At 46.8% G+C, this 16,359-nt stretch overlaps 1 protein-coding gene across 1 annotated transcript in view; it reads left to right on the forward strand.

Annotated features, from left to right (window-relative positions):
• Window positions 1-15,773, forward strand: part of EAPP (E2F associated phosphoprotein) — a 109,111-nt gene extending 93,338 nt beyond the window's left edge. The window contains exons 5-6 of the mRNA XM_069638457.1: window positions 6,213-6,338; window positions 14,861-15,773. Of these exons, the coding sequence (XP_069494558.1) occupies window positions 6,213-6,338; window positions 14,861-15,131 (397 nt within the window). The 3' untranslated portion in view covers window positions 15,132-15,773. The remainder of the gene's footprint in view (window positions 1-6,212; window positions 6,339-14,860) is intronic.
• The last annotated feature ends 586 nt before the right edge of the window (window positions 15,774-16,359 follow it).

The following is a 16,359-nucleotide window of genomic DNA, read 5'->3' on the forward strand; positions in this document are numbered from 1 at the left end:
ATGTCACTGCCGCACCTGCCCCAGGACTGCACCACACCGACGTTGTTTTTATAGTTGCCTGGACTTCGCTTTAACTTTCTGGGAAAGCAGGAACATTAAATCACAAATGTAACCTCTCGCCAACAGCATGGGGGAGGAAGGAGCCTGAAAGCTTTCTCTGCTCTCAGGCTGTAATAAGCAAAAGCTACCAGTAGGTGGCTTTTGCTTCCTTATTGCCGCGAGAGCAGAGCTTAACACAAGCACAGGAGGCTCATTCATTTCATAAAATGGATGCTTCCTAGTGTTTGAGCATAATTTGCTCAACATTTTACATAGGAACTTTCTTGAAAAATATTTTTTGTGTATTTTTTATGGCCCATCTTTTGAGACCATAACATTTTTGAGTGAACTTCCCCTTTAATTGCTGCTCCATTTCAAACTCTAAGGGTGCACTTCCATTCCCCCACCCCCTTTATGTTACTGTTAGGGAGTTTTATCATGTTTATGCTTCACCCCCTCTCCTGGTGATACCCCCAGCACTTTTTGCTGGACTTCTGGACCTTTTTCTTTAATCCTGAAGGAGTGAAGCCTTTTTCCATTTATTTGTTCTTATGGGCTCTGTCTTTTGGAACTCTGTTCTCTGGTTTACCTTTACTATGGAGTCTACTTTTCTCCATATCTTTTAAGGCATCTGTATTTTACTATTGCAGCAAACATGCTCCTTGGGGGCAGTGTTGCTGGTAACCTTTTGGGTTCTCCTTGAGATTCTTTCTTTACCCTTTCTGCTCTTCTTAATGATGGAGATATACTCTGTATCTTTTATGGTTTGAGATTGACACACACCACCTTGTGTGGAGTGCCAAGCGGATACCCATTCTGTTCATGTGACTTTTTAGTCACATAGGCAACCTTCTAGTTATGGCTGGTGGCAGTGGACGTGTTCTAACACCTATTGTTTTTTTGTTTTTTTTTAACCGCAGACTGTATTCACTGTCCCGGTTGTGCACTATGGGGTCACCTAAGTTGTAACATGGTGGTTCCTTATTTTTTCATTGTGGTTGTTCTTTCCTCCTACCATTCTGGGAGGGTGTGTGTGTGTGTGTTTTGCCTTTTGGAAGGAACCCTTTGGTATCATTCCTAGGCTCGGGTCTGGGCAGTCAGGAGGTGGGGGAGGAGTTATTCACTCCCCTTTGTCTGCTTGAGTGCCTGAATGGAACCAGTTCCCATTGGTGGGCTGGCTGTCCTGATTGGATAGCCACCCCCCCACCCCCATTCTGTAAAATGCTGAGTTTGTGAGGAGTGTGGTGAAACTGAATAAAAGGTGAGGTTACTGAGGTGAAAGGCAAGTCGACCATTGGAAACTGAAGTAACCGATGCTGAAGACAACCAGAGACGCTTGCAGACCCCCTGCATCACCATGAAGTGACCACTGCTGTCCTGACCATATTTTCCACTCGACACAGGAGCTTCCAAGAAGACTCCTCCTTCCCTTTTGGCTGGTGGGACCAACCAGCCTTGAGACAAACTGCAATTTGAGCCATCTTCTGAGGTGCTATGCCTTTCCAGAGCTGCAGAGCGTGAATACCGGGAGACCTCCTACCCATTTGCAGGGCTGTGTCTTTGAGAGGCTGAATCCATCCCAGTCTTTGCTGAGCTCCATGTGAACCTCCAGTGATACAATCTGACTCGTCCAAGGTCCCTCACCAGTGTACAGGACTTAAGAATCGAAGATCGGCTGGGCAAAATCGTCCTTTATTGGTGCAGAGAGAAAAAGGCGCCAAAACTGCAGACTGACCAGGGAGACCGAAGAAATATGTGTCAAGGGTCCTCTCTCGAGACTGCTTCTGAGACATCCCTTTGAGTCCTTCATTCATCTCCCGACCGAGGAATCTGGAGACTGGTTCGCTGCTGCTGCACAGGGGAAAATCCAGCTACGAGCATTTCTTCTAACCTAAGGCACTATGGGGGTGAAAGGTATAACTTGCCTTGAACCAAGAGTCGCTCCGGAGTGTGTGACAAGTCTCCACTCTACCTCAGACCCAAGCTGCCAGCTTGTGCCCCTTTAGTGAGTCCTTTTGCAGGGTCTCCATTGTTATGTTAGTTTTTCACACCAGAGGTGTAGCGTAACCAACACCAAAAGGCAACCTGGCACTATAGCTGACAACCGAGAATCACAAGAAACAAGTAAAAACAGGTTTTAACAGCCTTCCTAAATTGAAGATGGTCAAAACTGTTGACTGTTCCAGTGCTGCTTTTTAGCTGGATGGCAGTGCAAGGACATGCATACTGCTTATAAATCAAGTAGCTGAAGGCACACTTGTTGAAGACATTTTTTCATTAAACTGGTATTGCGTTTATAAGGGCAATTAAAGCATTAACACTGGGAAGACTGCTTTGAGAGAACAGTGGCAGACAGTGTAAATGTTATGGTGTACTGCTAGATAAGGTTAGCTGAATAATCGCAGGAGGATGTGTTTTTGGTAGTGGAGAGTCAGTCACTGGGTGAGTAAATAACCAAACACCCCGAAACCCTTCTAACTGGACTCTAATGCAATAGTGGCGGTTTAACTAGTGCCACCAAATAGCCAAAACTAAAATTCTTTGTGTAAAACCTGTATAGAGAATATTTGTACTGATGTATTGTGCGGCTAGTCCTTCACTGTGCTATTGCATATTAAACTATACCGCCCCGGCATAAGAGTCGGTATCCTTTGACTGCTTTGCCACATTTACCCCTCAGACAGTCCGCCATCTAAGGAGAGCATAGTTGTGTTGACCTCTGTTGGCCCCAGACACCGGGTTTAGAGAGCTGCTCTTATCAATGTGGACTTGCCTCTCATCACCCCAGGCATTGTGGGCACATGCTGCCAACCTGGAACCTCCTGATGCCATTAAGCTCTGACTCGGTACCATCAACAAGCACAAGTCACTCTGAAATCAAAAATTAAATTGTGTTCCTTGGAGTGCAAAGGGCCATATCTGGTTCCCAGTGGCCCGACAGGATATACAGTCAGCTTCCATTACACCAAGAGACCCGGGGCACAGTGGAATGGTTAAATGGCCAAAGCCTGTTTCTCCCAGAACATTGGACCCTGTGATATGATATGGCATTTGTAACGTGCCTATACACAAGTGTTTCAAGGCGCGACGAGGCAGGGAGGGGGGAACAAGGGGAGACCGACAACGATCCTACTAGGCCAGGTGTCATTCAGATCGCGCAAGTGCATGGGTAGGGGGGGACGGGAAAAGTGCAAGGGGGGAAAGGGAGAGGGGAAAGTGCAGTACAGGGTTAGTAATGAACAAGATAAATAAGGGCCAGCTGGTGGCAAGTGCAGACAAGTGCTGGGAAGGGGGGCTGTAGGGATACAGAGACAGTCCCGCAGTGTAGGGGTTGCCAGGAAGGCAGTGCAGGGGAGTGTGGCTGGGCCAAGGACCAAGATTGGTGAGTGGCCCAGTTGCTGATTCAGTACAGTTTCAGTGATTTAGCAGGGGGAGAGGGAGAGAGAAAGCAGAAGCAAAGAGGAAGGTTTTGAGGTGCTTCCGGAACCGGAGATGGTTCTCCTCAAGTTTCAGGGAGGCAGGAAGGCTGTTCCAGAGGGAGGCCCCTGCTGTGGAGAGATCTCTCCCCCCCAACTCGTTGCTTGGAGAAGCGGCTGACCCTGAGGGAGTTGGAGGCGGAAGAGCGAAGTGCTCGATAAGGAAGATATTTAGGAAGGGAGAGTTGAAGGTAATTTGGCCCCAGGCCCCAGAAGGCCTTGTGGACAATGCAGAGGGTTTTGAACTTAATCCTCGCAGCCACAGGGAGCCAGTGAAGCGATTTCAGTCCTGGACAGATACAGTCCCTGAGCTTGAGGCCAAGGACAAGTCTCGCAGTCCTGTTCTGGATGAGTTGCAGAGGGCGGAGAGTAGAGGCAGGCAGATTTAGATAGAGGCTGTTACAGTAGTCCAGCTTCGAGAGAACCAGGGCTCTGGAGACAGTGAGCTTCTGGGGGAAGGAGAGGAAAGGAAGGATACCTCTGAGGAGGTGCAGTTGGTAGTGTGACTTCTTAGAAACGTCAGATGTGAGGAGAGAAGGAGTGTGTGAAGTCGAAGATGACCCCGAGGTTTTTTGCCTTGCAGGTAGGAGCAGGAAGAGGGCCAAGAGAGGCCGGCCAGAGAGCTGCAGGGAAGGAGGGAGTGGGTGTACCGATGAGTAGAATCTCGGTCTTACTGGCATTAAGGCAGAGGTCGTTGGCGGCACACCATTCCTGGATAGCAGAAAGACAGTCCGAGATGAGGGAAGGAGAAGAGGAGGCCGAGGGTAGCCTGAAAATGAGCTGGGTATCATCCGCATAGCACTGAAAGTTTGGGCAGAGAGCAGCGATGCGGTGGGTGAGAAGTGCCAGATACTGGTTGAACAGCCAGGGAGAGAGGTTAGAACCCTGGGGGACACCACAGGTAGAGAAAAAGATGTCAGACAGGAAAGACCCCAGTTGGACCTGGGAGGGTCGATTTGAGAGGAAAGAGGTCCGCCAAGCCAGAGCCTGACCAGTGATACCCAAGTTATCACAGAGACGGTTAATCAGGATGGTATGGTTGACAGTGTCAAAGGCAGAAGAGAGATAGAGCAAAATGAGAACACATGGAATGTTAGAGTCCAGGTTCGAGAGCAGGTCCTCACGGATGTTCAGGAGAGCATTTTCCGTGCTTCTGGCAGCTCTGAAGCCAGACTTATGGTCATGAAGGCTACCGACAGATTCAGCATGGAGATTAAGCTGGGAGAAGGCAAGTTTCTCCAGGAGCTTGCCCAGGAAAGGAGTGATAGAGATAGGGCGATAGTTAGCTGGGCAGGACGGGTTGGAAGAGGGTGCACAAGGGAGTGCTTGAGAGGGGATGGGAAGACTCCAGAGGCGAAGGAGTGATTGCAGAAGTCAGCAAGGGCAGGAGCCAAGGAGTCGATGTGGTCCTTGATAGTTTTGGAGGAGCAGTGGTGGACCTGTGTTGACGAGACTTTCATAGATCGGACTTGTCTCAACCTCATCAGCAGAAAAAAGGGGAAAGGCAGAGAAGGAGAGAGGAGGGGTGGCTGCAGAAGGGCCAGAGGATGGGCAGGGAATAGAGGGGGGGAGGTGATAGGAGGAGAGTGAGGACAAGATGTCCTGAGTTTTTGAAATGGAAGTGAGAGGCCAGTGCCGTACAGAGGGCCTGGGAGGGGACAGGAGAGGTAGAGACTGCAGCAGGTTTGGCCAGCTCCTTGCAGATTTTAGAGTTCAGCCAAATTGTTAGATGCCGCAGTGATGCAGGCTTGGATAAGGGCTCTCTTCTTGGTGAGAACGGAGAGCCGGTATTGCCTTTGGAGCAGGCGACAGGCCAGTTTGTCAGAGGATGAACATGAAGCACGCCATTTCCTCTCTGCCACCCTGCACAAGCGTTTAAGGGTGACAAGATCCGAGTCATACCAGGAGTTACATTTGGCTTTGGGCTTCAGGCGGATTCTCATAACAGGGGCAAGGATATCAAGAGTATCAGATATAGCAGAGTAGAGAGTGGAGAGGGCTGTGTCAGGGTGGGAGTCAGCCAAGAGGGGGTGAGAAGGTGGCAGCGAAAGCCTCAACTGACACGCTTCACGGGTCGGATGACCGAGAAGGAAGATGGCAGTGATGAGGGTGGTTTTGCCTGAGGGGTAGGGAGGGTGAGAGGAGAAAGTGATCACTCCAGGAGAGAGGGGTGGAGAGAGGGACAGAGAGGGGAAGGTCAGATGAGATCAGGGCATCAAGAGTGTGCCCAGCAGAATGGGTTGGCCCAGACGGGAGAATAGAGAGTGAGTCGCAGAGGTCGCGAAAGAGTCCAGAAGGGAGACAGGAGGCATCCAGGTGGATGTTGAAGTCTCCAAGAAAGAGGAGTTGAGTGGTTGAGGAGAGGTCCGCCCACTCGGAGAGGAAGGAGGAAATTTGACCAGGTGGCCGATAGATAGTAGCCACGGTAAGGGAATGGGCAAACAACCGGAGCACATGGCATCTAGAGACCAGAAATGCAGAGGTGGGAGGGGCATAAAACCAACGTTTTTGACGCCCACACTGGCCACGGGTGATGGGGACTATGAAGCACAGGAGACCATGACTTCAGACTTCTTTAAGTATGTTTGCAGTGACTCCTTCCTCTGCAGGAATGTCAAGTAATGTGATGTCAGTTTTAAGGTGATTAACATTGAAGACTTCTTTATCACAGCATAATTGACGGTCTCTTTTTTTCAGGTACAGTAATTTAAGAAGAGATTTTCCTGGCCAACCTCAGCAGCTCCAGCCCGAGACCCTTCCCAACAGCGACGCCATCTTGAATTGTCCAGCCTGCATGACTACACTCTGTCTAGACTGCCAAAGGTGGGTCTTGCATCATTTCTAGTTTATAGAAGTGCAGTCTGGTGCCAGGTATACGGAGTACTGAATTTACTCTGTAGAGTTAATATCAGTCATCTTTTGAGTAATGCAAAGAAAGGGTGCTTACCTTGGGTTTAGAAGGCATTCGTGCCCACCCTTGAAAGAGGGGCCTCTTCCATTAACTTTTCTTCTCTGACAGTATTGCGTTCCTCTTCGTTTAGTGCAGCCTTTTCCTCTGGCCAGACACTGATCTTCCACATCAAATTCTTAGCCATGGTTTCCTTGATATTAGTTCACCAAGCCCACAGTTGAGTAGGACGTTCTTCCTTGCCCACCCTTAAGCGTTGCTTCCGTGAGGCCAATTTTTCCATGCTTCACCCACTTTGTACATTCCTGAATGTGACCTTTCACTTTAGCCCACCCTGATCACCTCATAGCTTTGTGTGCAGCTGCCTCCTTTTCCCTACCTTTGCATGTGTTCTCCCCACACCTTGTTGTGGTCCTGGGCACAACCCTTTTTAAAAAAAAAAAAGAATTTAAACTACAAAGAGGCCAGGATCAAAGCCCACATGAACACATTTGGAGTGAGACTGGTGAGATGACTTGAGTTAATACCATTCTACCCTTGTTCAAATGGCCAGGTGAGCGGAGTTGGGTGAGGAGAGTTGAGTCTGCTGGAGTCTCTCTCCCCTGTCTACTACAGCGTGTGGGAGGGCTTAAAAACCCTGCACCCAGAGCGGAGCGGTGAGTGGAGTTGGGTGAGGAGAGTTGTCTGCTGGAGTCCGCGGGGGCAGAGGCAGACGCAATATGGATGCAGCCCAGAAATCTGAGAGACCACCGTTACATCAAGGGCGAAAAAATAGTAGAAATGAAAAACCGGACGAGGTGGTAGCAGATTCAGATACTGACAACAGCAAACGGCGTCTAAGGAGTGTGAAATCGCCAGCCAGGCGGCTGAAATCCAAGACGCCTCTCAGTGAAGAAACTGGCCACGAAGGAAAAAAGGAGCTACATACTCCGAGGACTCGTTACAACAGCATGAACAACGAGCTCAGAGAGGCTTGCACGACGGCAGCTTTGTGCGTCGTCGAACCAGAGGCGGAAGACGCACAAGTAACAACAGAACCACAAGTCCCGCAAATAAACCCAAGCGGTGAAAGAAAATGAGACCTACCAGGATCCGAGGTGACCAGTGCCCTGCACACTGCTTTTAAGGCGAGTGGGTTTCCGGAAACGGCAGCCGGAGGGCAGCCGCTGACGGAACCTCAGCAGGAGCGCCGCGACGCCGAGGACCGGAGGGAACGGAGGGAGAAGAAATCACCGGAAAAGCCAGCAAACCGCGGAGCAGGACAGACAGGCTTGCCTGACCTAGGGCGGGCTGGGAGGAGCCCCACGCGGATGGGGAACACAGAGGGGAGTGGCCTAGAGAAACGCTGTGAGAAAGTCCGAGGTCAAACAGCCCAAACGAGAATACCAAAGGGACGCAGATAGCGGAATTGGCAAAGAGCCAGGCTAATAATCTGACTGCCACTCAAGAAAGGGAAAGTGTGGATGTGGACAGTTTACCACAAGAGAATGAGGAAGGAATGAGGAAGGAAGAAGGCTTGACTGGCCACAAGAGAAGGTTCCCAAAACAGTCGTACAAGCAAGCGTACACAGGAAGCCAGGGTCTGCTGACATTGATGAGGAATTAGGCATAAGTGAGAACGCAATAGGAGAATCGGATGCAAGTGCCAATCAATAAATCCATCAGGCACGAAGGGAAAGAAAGCAGCACAGAAGAAAGTTGGAGAGAAAGTGAAACGGGGACGTCAGACTCAGATTCAGAAACAGAACTGGAGAAAAAAGCCCTAGAAGCAAAACAGAAAAAAAGGATAACTACCAATAAACCAACAACGCAAAGAAAAAATCAAGAAAAGACGAATAAAATGAACAAAATACCAAAGAGAAAGGATGTGAACAGCTAGGAAAAACGAAAACGACAGGAGAAAATATAAAAAAGAAACCGCAAAAAAAAGATGAGGGAATGCAAAAAAGGACCTTTGCCAGTATCCTTGTCAGGAACATTGAAAGCATTTTTCTTCATCCAGCAGAAACGAAAATTAGACCCGGAAAACGATATATCGGACGCAGAACTGCTGGAAGCGGTCGAGGTAAATTCCGGAGGGGATAGCCAACAGACCCCCTGGGTCACCATGGGGCTAGAAGGATCACCAGCTATAGGTCTGTCGCAGCTCTTGCAGGAAAAAAAGAATGCGGCGAAAGCAATCCAGCGGCAAATAGAAGAAAGAGAAGAAAGACGGAAGCTAAGCACCTTAAAAGAACATCAGGAGGCGCCCTCTGAAGGAGGGGGAATACCTTAAGAACTGAAGACGACAACCAAAGACAGGCCCTGGCCCGGGAGAGGGTGTTCCAACCAAAAGAGCAACGTCAAAACGCGGATTGCCAAGACTGGGCAAAAGCACACCCGAATTTAGACCAGCTACTTCGTACCCCGGAGAAAGTAAGAGAACTACATGGAGTGAACCAGCAAAGAGAAACACAGAAAGAACAACCTAAGTGCACAAGGTCGGAGGAAACATCACACAGAACCAGGTTAAGCGATAGCCTATTTACAGAAGCAATGGCAACGCCAGGGAAAATAGCCAGCACACCGAAATCGCCGAAAAACAGAAGGATAAGTGAATTAGGCACGTCGATACAAAAGTAGTCCCCAAGTAAAAAACCGGATCTACTAACAATCATGTCTGCAATAACGATCGCACTGGCCCCATATTGCAAACTATATGAAACAATAAAAGAAGGAATACAAGATAACACATCAATTCTGGCCTCTATGTCCACAAAAATCACGCATATAGAAAGATACATCACAGCTGTAAAAGAAAGAAATGACGCCTACAAGAAAGGGTGGGAAAAAGAACTGGAGGACTTAAAAAAACAAATTGAGTGCTTAAAAAGGGGGACGGAGGAGGAGGATCAGAAAACTAAAAATCGGAGTTGGAAAGTAAAAAGGCTGCAATCACAGATAGACACAAAGGAGACCATGAGATAAAGGAAGTGATGGAGGAAAGGTTCAAACCCCCACAAATATACCCAATCAAATCAGGACTCCGAGATCATCCTCAGAGAAAAGCTCCAGTAATATTGAAACTAAAGAATAATGACAAGGCAGAGAAAGATCCAACAAAAGAGAAGGCGGAGCAGCAGGAATCAGAAAAACCAAAAGAAAAAAAAAAGGAACTAGAGAGGAAAGTCCAGAAAAAAGGCTGAGAGAAGGGAAAAGAGACAAAACGAGAAGCTCTCCCCTTTCGGTTGAAGATTTTATGAGTGATACTAACTTGATGAACTTGTCCCAACATTGGGAGACCGCCTCCAACAACTCAGTGATGGAGGTGAACACAGATCAGCAAATACAAAAACAAAAAGAATCATAGAAAGAAATAGAAATTAGACAAAACATGAAAGCCCAAACACCAAAAAGAAGCCAAGAGGCAAGTGAGACCCAAAAGAGGACAGAATTGGAGATACAAAAAAAGAACAGAGAAGAACGACGAAAACCCTCAAAAGAGCAAAGAATAAGTGAGCGGTCAACAACACACCGACAACAGGTGATAAAAAGCTCAGAGGACAACAGAAGAACTGGTATGTCGAAAGCTGAAAAACAGGAACGTATATTCAAACTTGAGCAACTAGATCCAAAAAGCGGATATATGATCCTAAATAGGAAGACGATTTTGAAATTAATGAGCAAAATGAACGCGCTGAAAATGATAAAAACAGAAGACATCACGTTAGTAGAGCCTTACCATAGAGGAAAGATCGCAAAGGCATACATTCACGTGAAAGAACCAATCCGGCAAGACACGGAGGCAAACGCAGCTATTGAAATGCGCCAAAATGGGTTTGGGTTGACAGAAATAAAGAGAAATACAAAAAGAAAAGAAAGAGCCTCAGTATGATGAAAAAGGAAGGCGGCCATACCATTTTACTTCACGGACAGAAGAGCGGTATCGATCTAATAGAATAGGAAAACATAGAGAAGAAAAGGGTACCGATTTGGAATTGGAGTATGGACGAACGGAAGACAGAAAAGAGAACCGAAGATACCATAAGGACGAAAAACAACAACAAAACACGCAGTCAAGGAAGGAGCACCAGGACACGGGCTCAGAATATCATAACCTACACCGGAGAGCGGAACCAAGACGCTTTCAGAGACATTTTAGCCCAGAGAGAACTGGCCGCCACAGTAGAAACGAGAGAGCAAAGAAATCACCCCGGAGACAAACAAAGGAGATGTCAATGAACACGGGCCCGCTAGCATGGCTAAAAGCAGCCTTAATGCGCAAAACAGAGAACTAGCAATTAACGCGGTCACCGGCACCTACGTGGGATGAACAAAGTAGTGGTGACCAAAAAGAAAGCAAGAAATGTTTCATCCTGGGGTCATGGAACACGAGGATATACTCATCTAACCAGACCGGGCGACGTGGACTTAAGCGCACTAGACATCATATGTCTACAAGAAACTTGGTTACAAGAAAAACCCGGTCTAGACGGCTATGTAGTGAAAATAGCACCTGCAAGCAAGGGCTTGTTAGGCCGACCATCCTCAGGTCTGTTGACAGCAACGAAAATGGGAGTGGGCCTGGCAACACCTATAAAACTGCATGAATCATATGAGATGCTAGTAATACTGACCACATGGACCAACGAAGGAAAATCAAAGAGCAAGATGATTGGCAACCAAGTCATCATAATAAACACGTATTGGAACCCCCAAAAGATGACAAACAAAACGTACTGCGCAAAAATGGCAGAGATGATAGACGAAATCAAAACGGAACACATGAATGCGGACATCATCATATGTGGTGACTTAAACGCCGATTGTAGGGAGGGGAACAAAGAAACAAAGTTGGGAAAGTGTCAAGGCACGACCCGAGAGAGAGGTATCGCATGGGAGACCTTGATTAAACCAAGAAATCTTCATAACATCGCAGCTCTATTTCCGAAGCAAAAGAACATCCCAACTTGGGAGAGCTTGAATGCAAAAGCTACCCTAGATTACATCTTTGTGTCGACAGAATTCCTACCCAGAATTGAAGAATACAAAGTTCAAAGAACCACACACAGTGATCATAATCTGCTGACATGTAAATGGACAGGATCTCAAACAGAAAATCATGTGTACAAACACAATCTCGAAATAAACAACCAGCAATCTAGAGTTCGTCTAACAGAAGAAGATGTAAAAACGATAACAGCAAGATATAGACTTCCAGAGGAAGCCCAAGGACAAGCACCACAAACTCGACCGAACTACATACCATTTCTAATACCATACAAAAAACCAGCGAGGAGTCAACAGAAGAAAACGTCGAATGCATTGCACACACATGATAAACTGGTGGTTGAAAGAAGAAAAGTGGTGAGGAGGTTAAGAAAAATTGCAAGAAAAAGAGACCAGCAGGAAGACTGGGAAAACTGGCAGATGGAGGCTAAGAAATATAATCAGTGGCTAAAGCAACATAGATTACGGATGTACCAACAAGATGCGGAAAGAATGTTGAAAAGTCTTGTCTCAAAGAAAACAAGCGATTTCTGGAGAATAATCAAAGCAACAAATCCCTCGAAGCCACCGGAACTGACAAATCAAGTACCTGTGTCAAGTTGGAAAACATATCTAACGGCACAATTTGAGCGACCGAAAACACAAACAACTAAAGGATTATCGGACCCGACAGCCATTTGGGTGAACGTGGCAAACACTACAGACATTGAAAGGACTATCAAAAATTTAAAAACATCAAAGGCCCCCGGACCCGACTGGCTGTCTAATGTCGACCTAAAGCAATCGGCGAACGCTTGGGCAGTGCTAATAAGCAAAATCTTCTGACATTGTGCCCAGACAAAAATGGTCCCGGAAACATGGCTAAAGGCCATAATTGTGCCAGTGTATAAAAAAGGCGAAAGAGAAGACCCGGAAAGCTACAGGCCCATAGCGCTGTTAGACATTGTGGGCAAAATCTATGCAACCCAGCTGTTGATCCATTTCAGAACATGGGCAAAGACTGCACCCTGCTTCGACATTTTTCAGACAGGATTTCAGAAGAAGGGAGGCACGACAATAAATATACTGATCCTACAGATCCTGAAAGCGAAAGTAAAAGGAGCCCCAAGAATCTACCTGGCATTCGTAGATCTATCAAAAGCTTTTGATAAAATCGACCGAGAAAAACTATGGCTAAAACTGAGCAAGTGGAAATGCCCAACGTCCATCATGGCCCCAATAAAAGCGCTTCATGAAAATACAAAAATTAGTGTAAAACTGAGTAAACAAGGCATCTTGTCGGAAGAGATTGCAATCCAGCGAGGTGTAAAACAGGGCTGCCGACTAGCCCCAGCCCTGTTCATTGCTTTTTTGGGTGACTACCAGATCGAAGAGGAAAAAATACGAGCTTTCCCACCAAAAATTGGAAATGAAATCATACCACGACTATGGTGCGCAGACGATGCCTTCATTATCGACCAAACGCCAATTGGGCTGCAACGAAAATTGAACAATCTGGCAAACTATATGTCAACAAATTATTTGGAAATCAACACAACAAAAACTAAAGTGATGGTCTTTGAAAAAAACGCAAACAAAAATAAGAAGCTGGATTGGCATTTGGAGACCGCCAAATTGGAAGTAGTCGACAAGTTTAAATACCTAGGGGTAACCTTAGATGGATCAACAGGCGACAAAGCAATACAAGACCAGTTATGGGACAAAGTTAAGACTTACAGCACAAACTAGACTGGTTGACAAAAAATTTGGGAAATTCTCCATTGTCCCAGCGATAAAATTTTACAAGGCCAAGGTTGTGCCTTCTATCATCTATGGTATGGAAGCCGCCTTCAACTTACCGAACTCAATATGGCAAAAATTGGAAGGGCACATGTGGAAGGCAGTATAAGGCCTACCCAAATCAACCTCCATGCCCGCAATTAGAAGGGAATTGGGCCTGGTCTCTTTGGCCTCATCAGTGAAACAAAGCAAGCTGAGACTATATAGAAAAATCATAATGGCCGATTCCTTACCAATATTTGCGGTGATATCAGAAGAATTGAAAATGGGCACCTGTAAAGCGCTCAACAATTGGGCAACAACAATACAAGAAACGCTAAAGGAAATATCATGCACAGAAGATCTCAAAACAAATCCAGATCGAGTAAAGATAAAAATTGAACTCATGGACTGGATCCGTACTGTAGACACAGCGAGAGTAAATAAGCTACTCACCCACCTTCCACCGACTTTTAATAGGGTGAAAGAGCCACTGAATTACTGCAAAAAGTTTCCGAACAAAAAGATGAGGAGCACATTTTTGAAGGCAAGATTAAACCTGCTGATGACCCACCAAATTCTAGCCATTAGATCATAGAAAATGGATAACAGCTGCCGCCTATGCAAAAATAAAGAAGTGGAAACATTGCAACATCTAGTCCTAAGATGCACAAACGGAGACAGATATTTACAATCATGTCTGCAAGGGGCGACGACGCTAGATGAAGAGGCGGTCTGGAATAGGCTAATCTCAGGAGAAACAACGAGATGGACCATAGCGACAGTAAAATTGATAGATCTAGCTTTCAAAATGATTTCCAACACACAGGCCCATATGAAAACAGCAGAGGTCGCCTATTGTAAGCTAAATACGAGGAACAATTAAATAACAGAGTAATCCTGAGAGAGAAGGCGGAAAATGAATATGACCTGAGAATTGTCATCGCAAAAAAAACGACCATGAAAAGCGCCTTTGGCGCATCTGAAGAAGAAAGGTTCTTGTAAAAATCATTTTTTTCGATTAAAAGCAAGTAAATAAATTTTTTTTTTAAAAAATGGCCATTTGCCTTGCCTCAGGGCAGAGGAGGGGCTGGGGACGGGGGGAGCCCACAGACACAATCTTGCCCCATTTCTGGTTACTCTTTGGCCCCTTCATATGTGCATTGCCAGCTACACTTGCCCGTTTTTTTGGAACTACTTCCATTTTGCCTATCTCTGGCTGTGGGTGCAGTCGCCTTTTCATTGCTCACCTTTGGAAAAGCCTCACCACTCCATCTTCATACCTTACTGCCTTTTTAGAGTTGTTCTGCTCTTGCTCATGGCCGTCCTAATACCGTTCATGATCCTTTTTGTGCTAATCGTTCTCTCCATTCTCCACTTTGCACGTGCTCCTCTTTTGACGCTCCCCCATTTTCCTATGAACTTCCCTGTGTGATCTGCCCAGAAGCAGTGTTGATCTTTTTGGGACACCTGGGCTAAAAACCAGAGGAATTTACTTTACTTGGTTTTCACCCCATTACTGCGAGACCACTGGTAGCCGTCAAATGAACACTTGTGAATCCTGTCACTGGGAATTTTGGGTGGGGGACCAAAGAATGCAGTTTATTCCTAGTTACCCGGATGAGAGCATTTGTATGTTTGTTACGACACCTGACACTCCTTGACTCCTTAATCTCTTCCGCTCCCTCAGGCATGAATCCTACAGGACACAGTACCGAGCCATGTTTGTGATGAACTGCACCGTCAACAAGGAAGAGGTCCTAAAATATCAAGATGCCCTGGACCGGCGGAAAAAGCGAAGACCCAAAAAGAAGAGGGTGGCAGACACACCCCAGCAGCCAGCAGAGCAGGAGACTGAGACGTATCACCCAGTCAAGTGCTCGGAGTGTTCCACTGAAGTGGCAGTCTATGACAAGGACGAAGTCTATCATTTCTTCAACGTGATCGCTAGTCACTGCTAGTGGAGTGCAAATCGTGGAGCTACATGAACCAAACTTTGTACATCTTGTAAAGCATTCTCTATGGAGCTCGTTAAATGGCTGCGGCTTGGGAACTTTGCTTGAAGCGTGCTGTTGCCTAAGGACCTTAGTGTATTTTGATGTTTGGTGGCCTCAAAACTGCAGCAGGATAAAACGCGCCTGCTCACAACTGTTTTCTGGGTGCCGCAGGGGGTGAGACCTGCTGTTTTATGTTGTGGTCCAATCAACCAGAGACTGATGCCAGGAATCCTATTCTTTTGTGAGTTTGGTCTTTCTGTGCAAAGCACATTCCTGGCCTTTTCCGTCTCGGCACCCAGGTGCAGGGACGCCCAGGTGCAGGGACACCCATATGCTGCAATAAAACATGTTTCATGCAGGATGAAGTAAAATGCACCTTTTCAGGAGCACCTCATCTGCCCTCTGAGCCTAAGCTGGAACTTTGTTTATCCCAGGCAGTAATTGATGTTCGCTCACAGGACTTGTTGGTGACAATGTTTAGTGGCCTTTCGCATTCTCTAGGGTCACAAACCAGGACTAGGTCGATGGCGGAAAGAAATGTGCAGGTGTTTACTTGCTTCACCAAAAGCCATTGCCTGAAATAAAAAATGTCCTGGATGGCTGCCATTCAGTTTTTGTTCAATTTATTTGACATTTTGTGTTTTATCTTCCAGAATCTGGTTAGGGGGGCGGTTAGTAGACGCTCTACTGGGTGATGTGAAGGGAATTCTCTCTCCTAGCGGGTCTCTGCTAGGCTCCCCCCTACACGCCCCATGGAAGGTCTTAAACCTTAGCTTTGATCCTGGTATGGCCTCTTTTGCCCCCACCACAGTGGCTTTGCTGTGTTCTCCTTTTGGCTGGCATCGTAAGTCGTCCCGCTTCTCCCTGTCCTCTTTTGAATGGCATCTATCAAGTTACAGCTGCAGTCTTTATTTCAGAGACCTGAAGTCTGCTTTTGGGAGTCTGTCCTTTGCAGGCCCTTCGTGGTTCTTTACTCTCCTGGTGAAGCTCAGCTGGACAACTTTGTGTTCTGCTTGCTTCGGCTTCTTCAGGAGCCTGGCCAGGGTTACAGGAAGCTGCTGGTACAGTACCCTGGCTGATCGTTACTGGTGGAGGTCTGCCATACTTGCACTTGGAGCTGACTGTTTCCAGACGGGCACCAGAATGAGAATATTCTGCAACCGTTTGGCACGGTTATCAGTAATATTTCTTT

This window comes from Ambystoma mexicanum, chromosome 14 (genome assembly GCF_040938575.1).
Source record: "Ambystoma mexicanum isolate Mex_15411 chromosome 14, UKY_AmexF1_1, whole genome shotgun sequence".
In the NCBI taxonomy this organism is placed as follows: Eukaryota; Metazoa; Chordata; class Amphibia; order Caudata; family Ambystomatidae; genus Ambystoma; species Ambystoma mexicanum.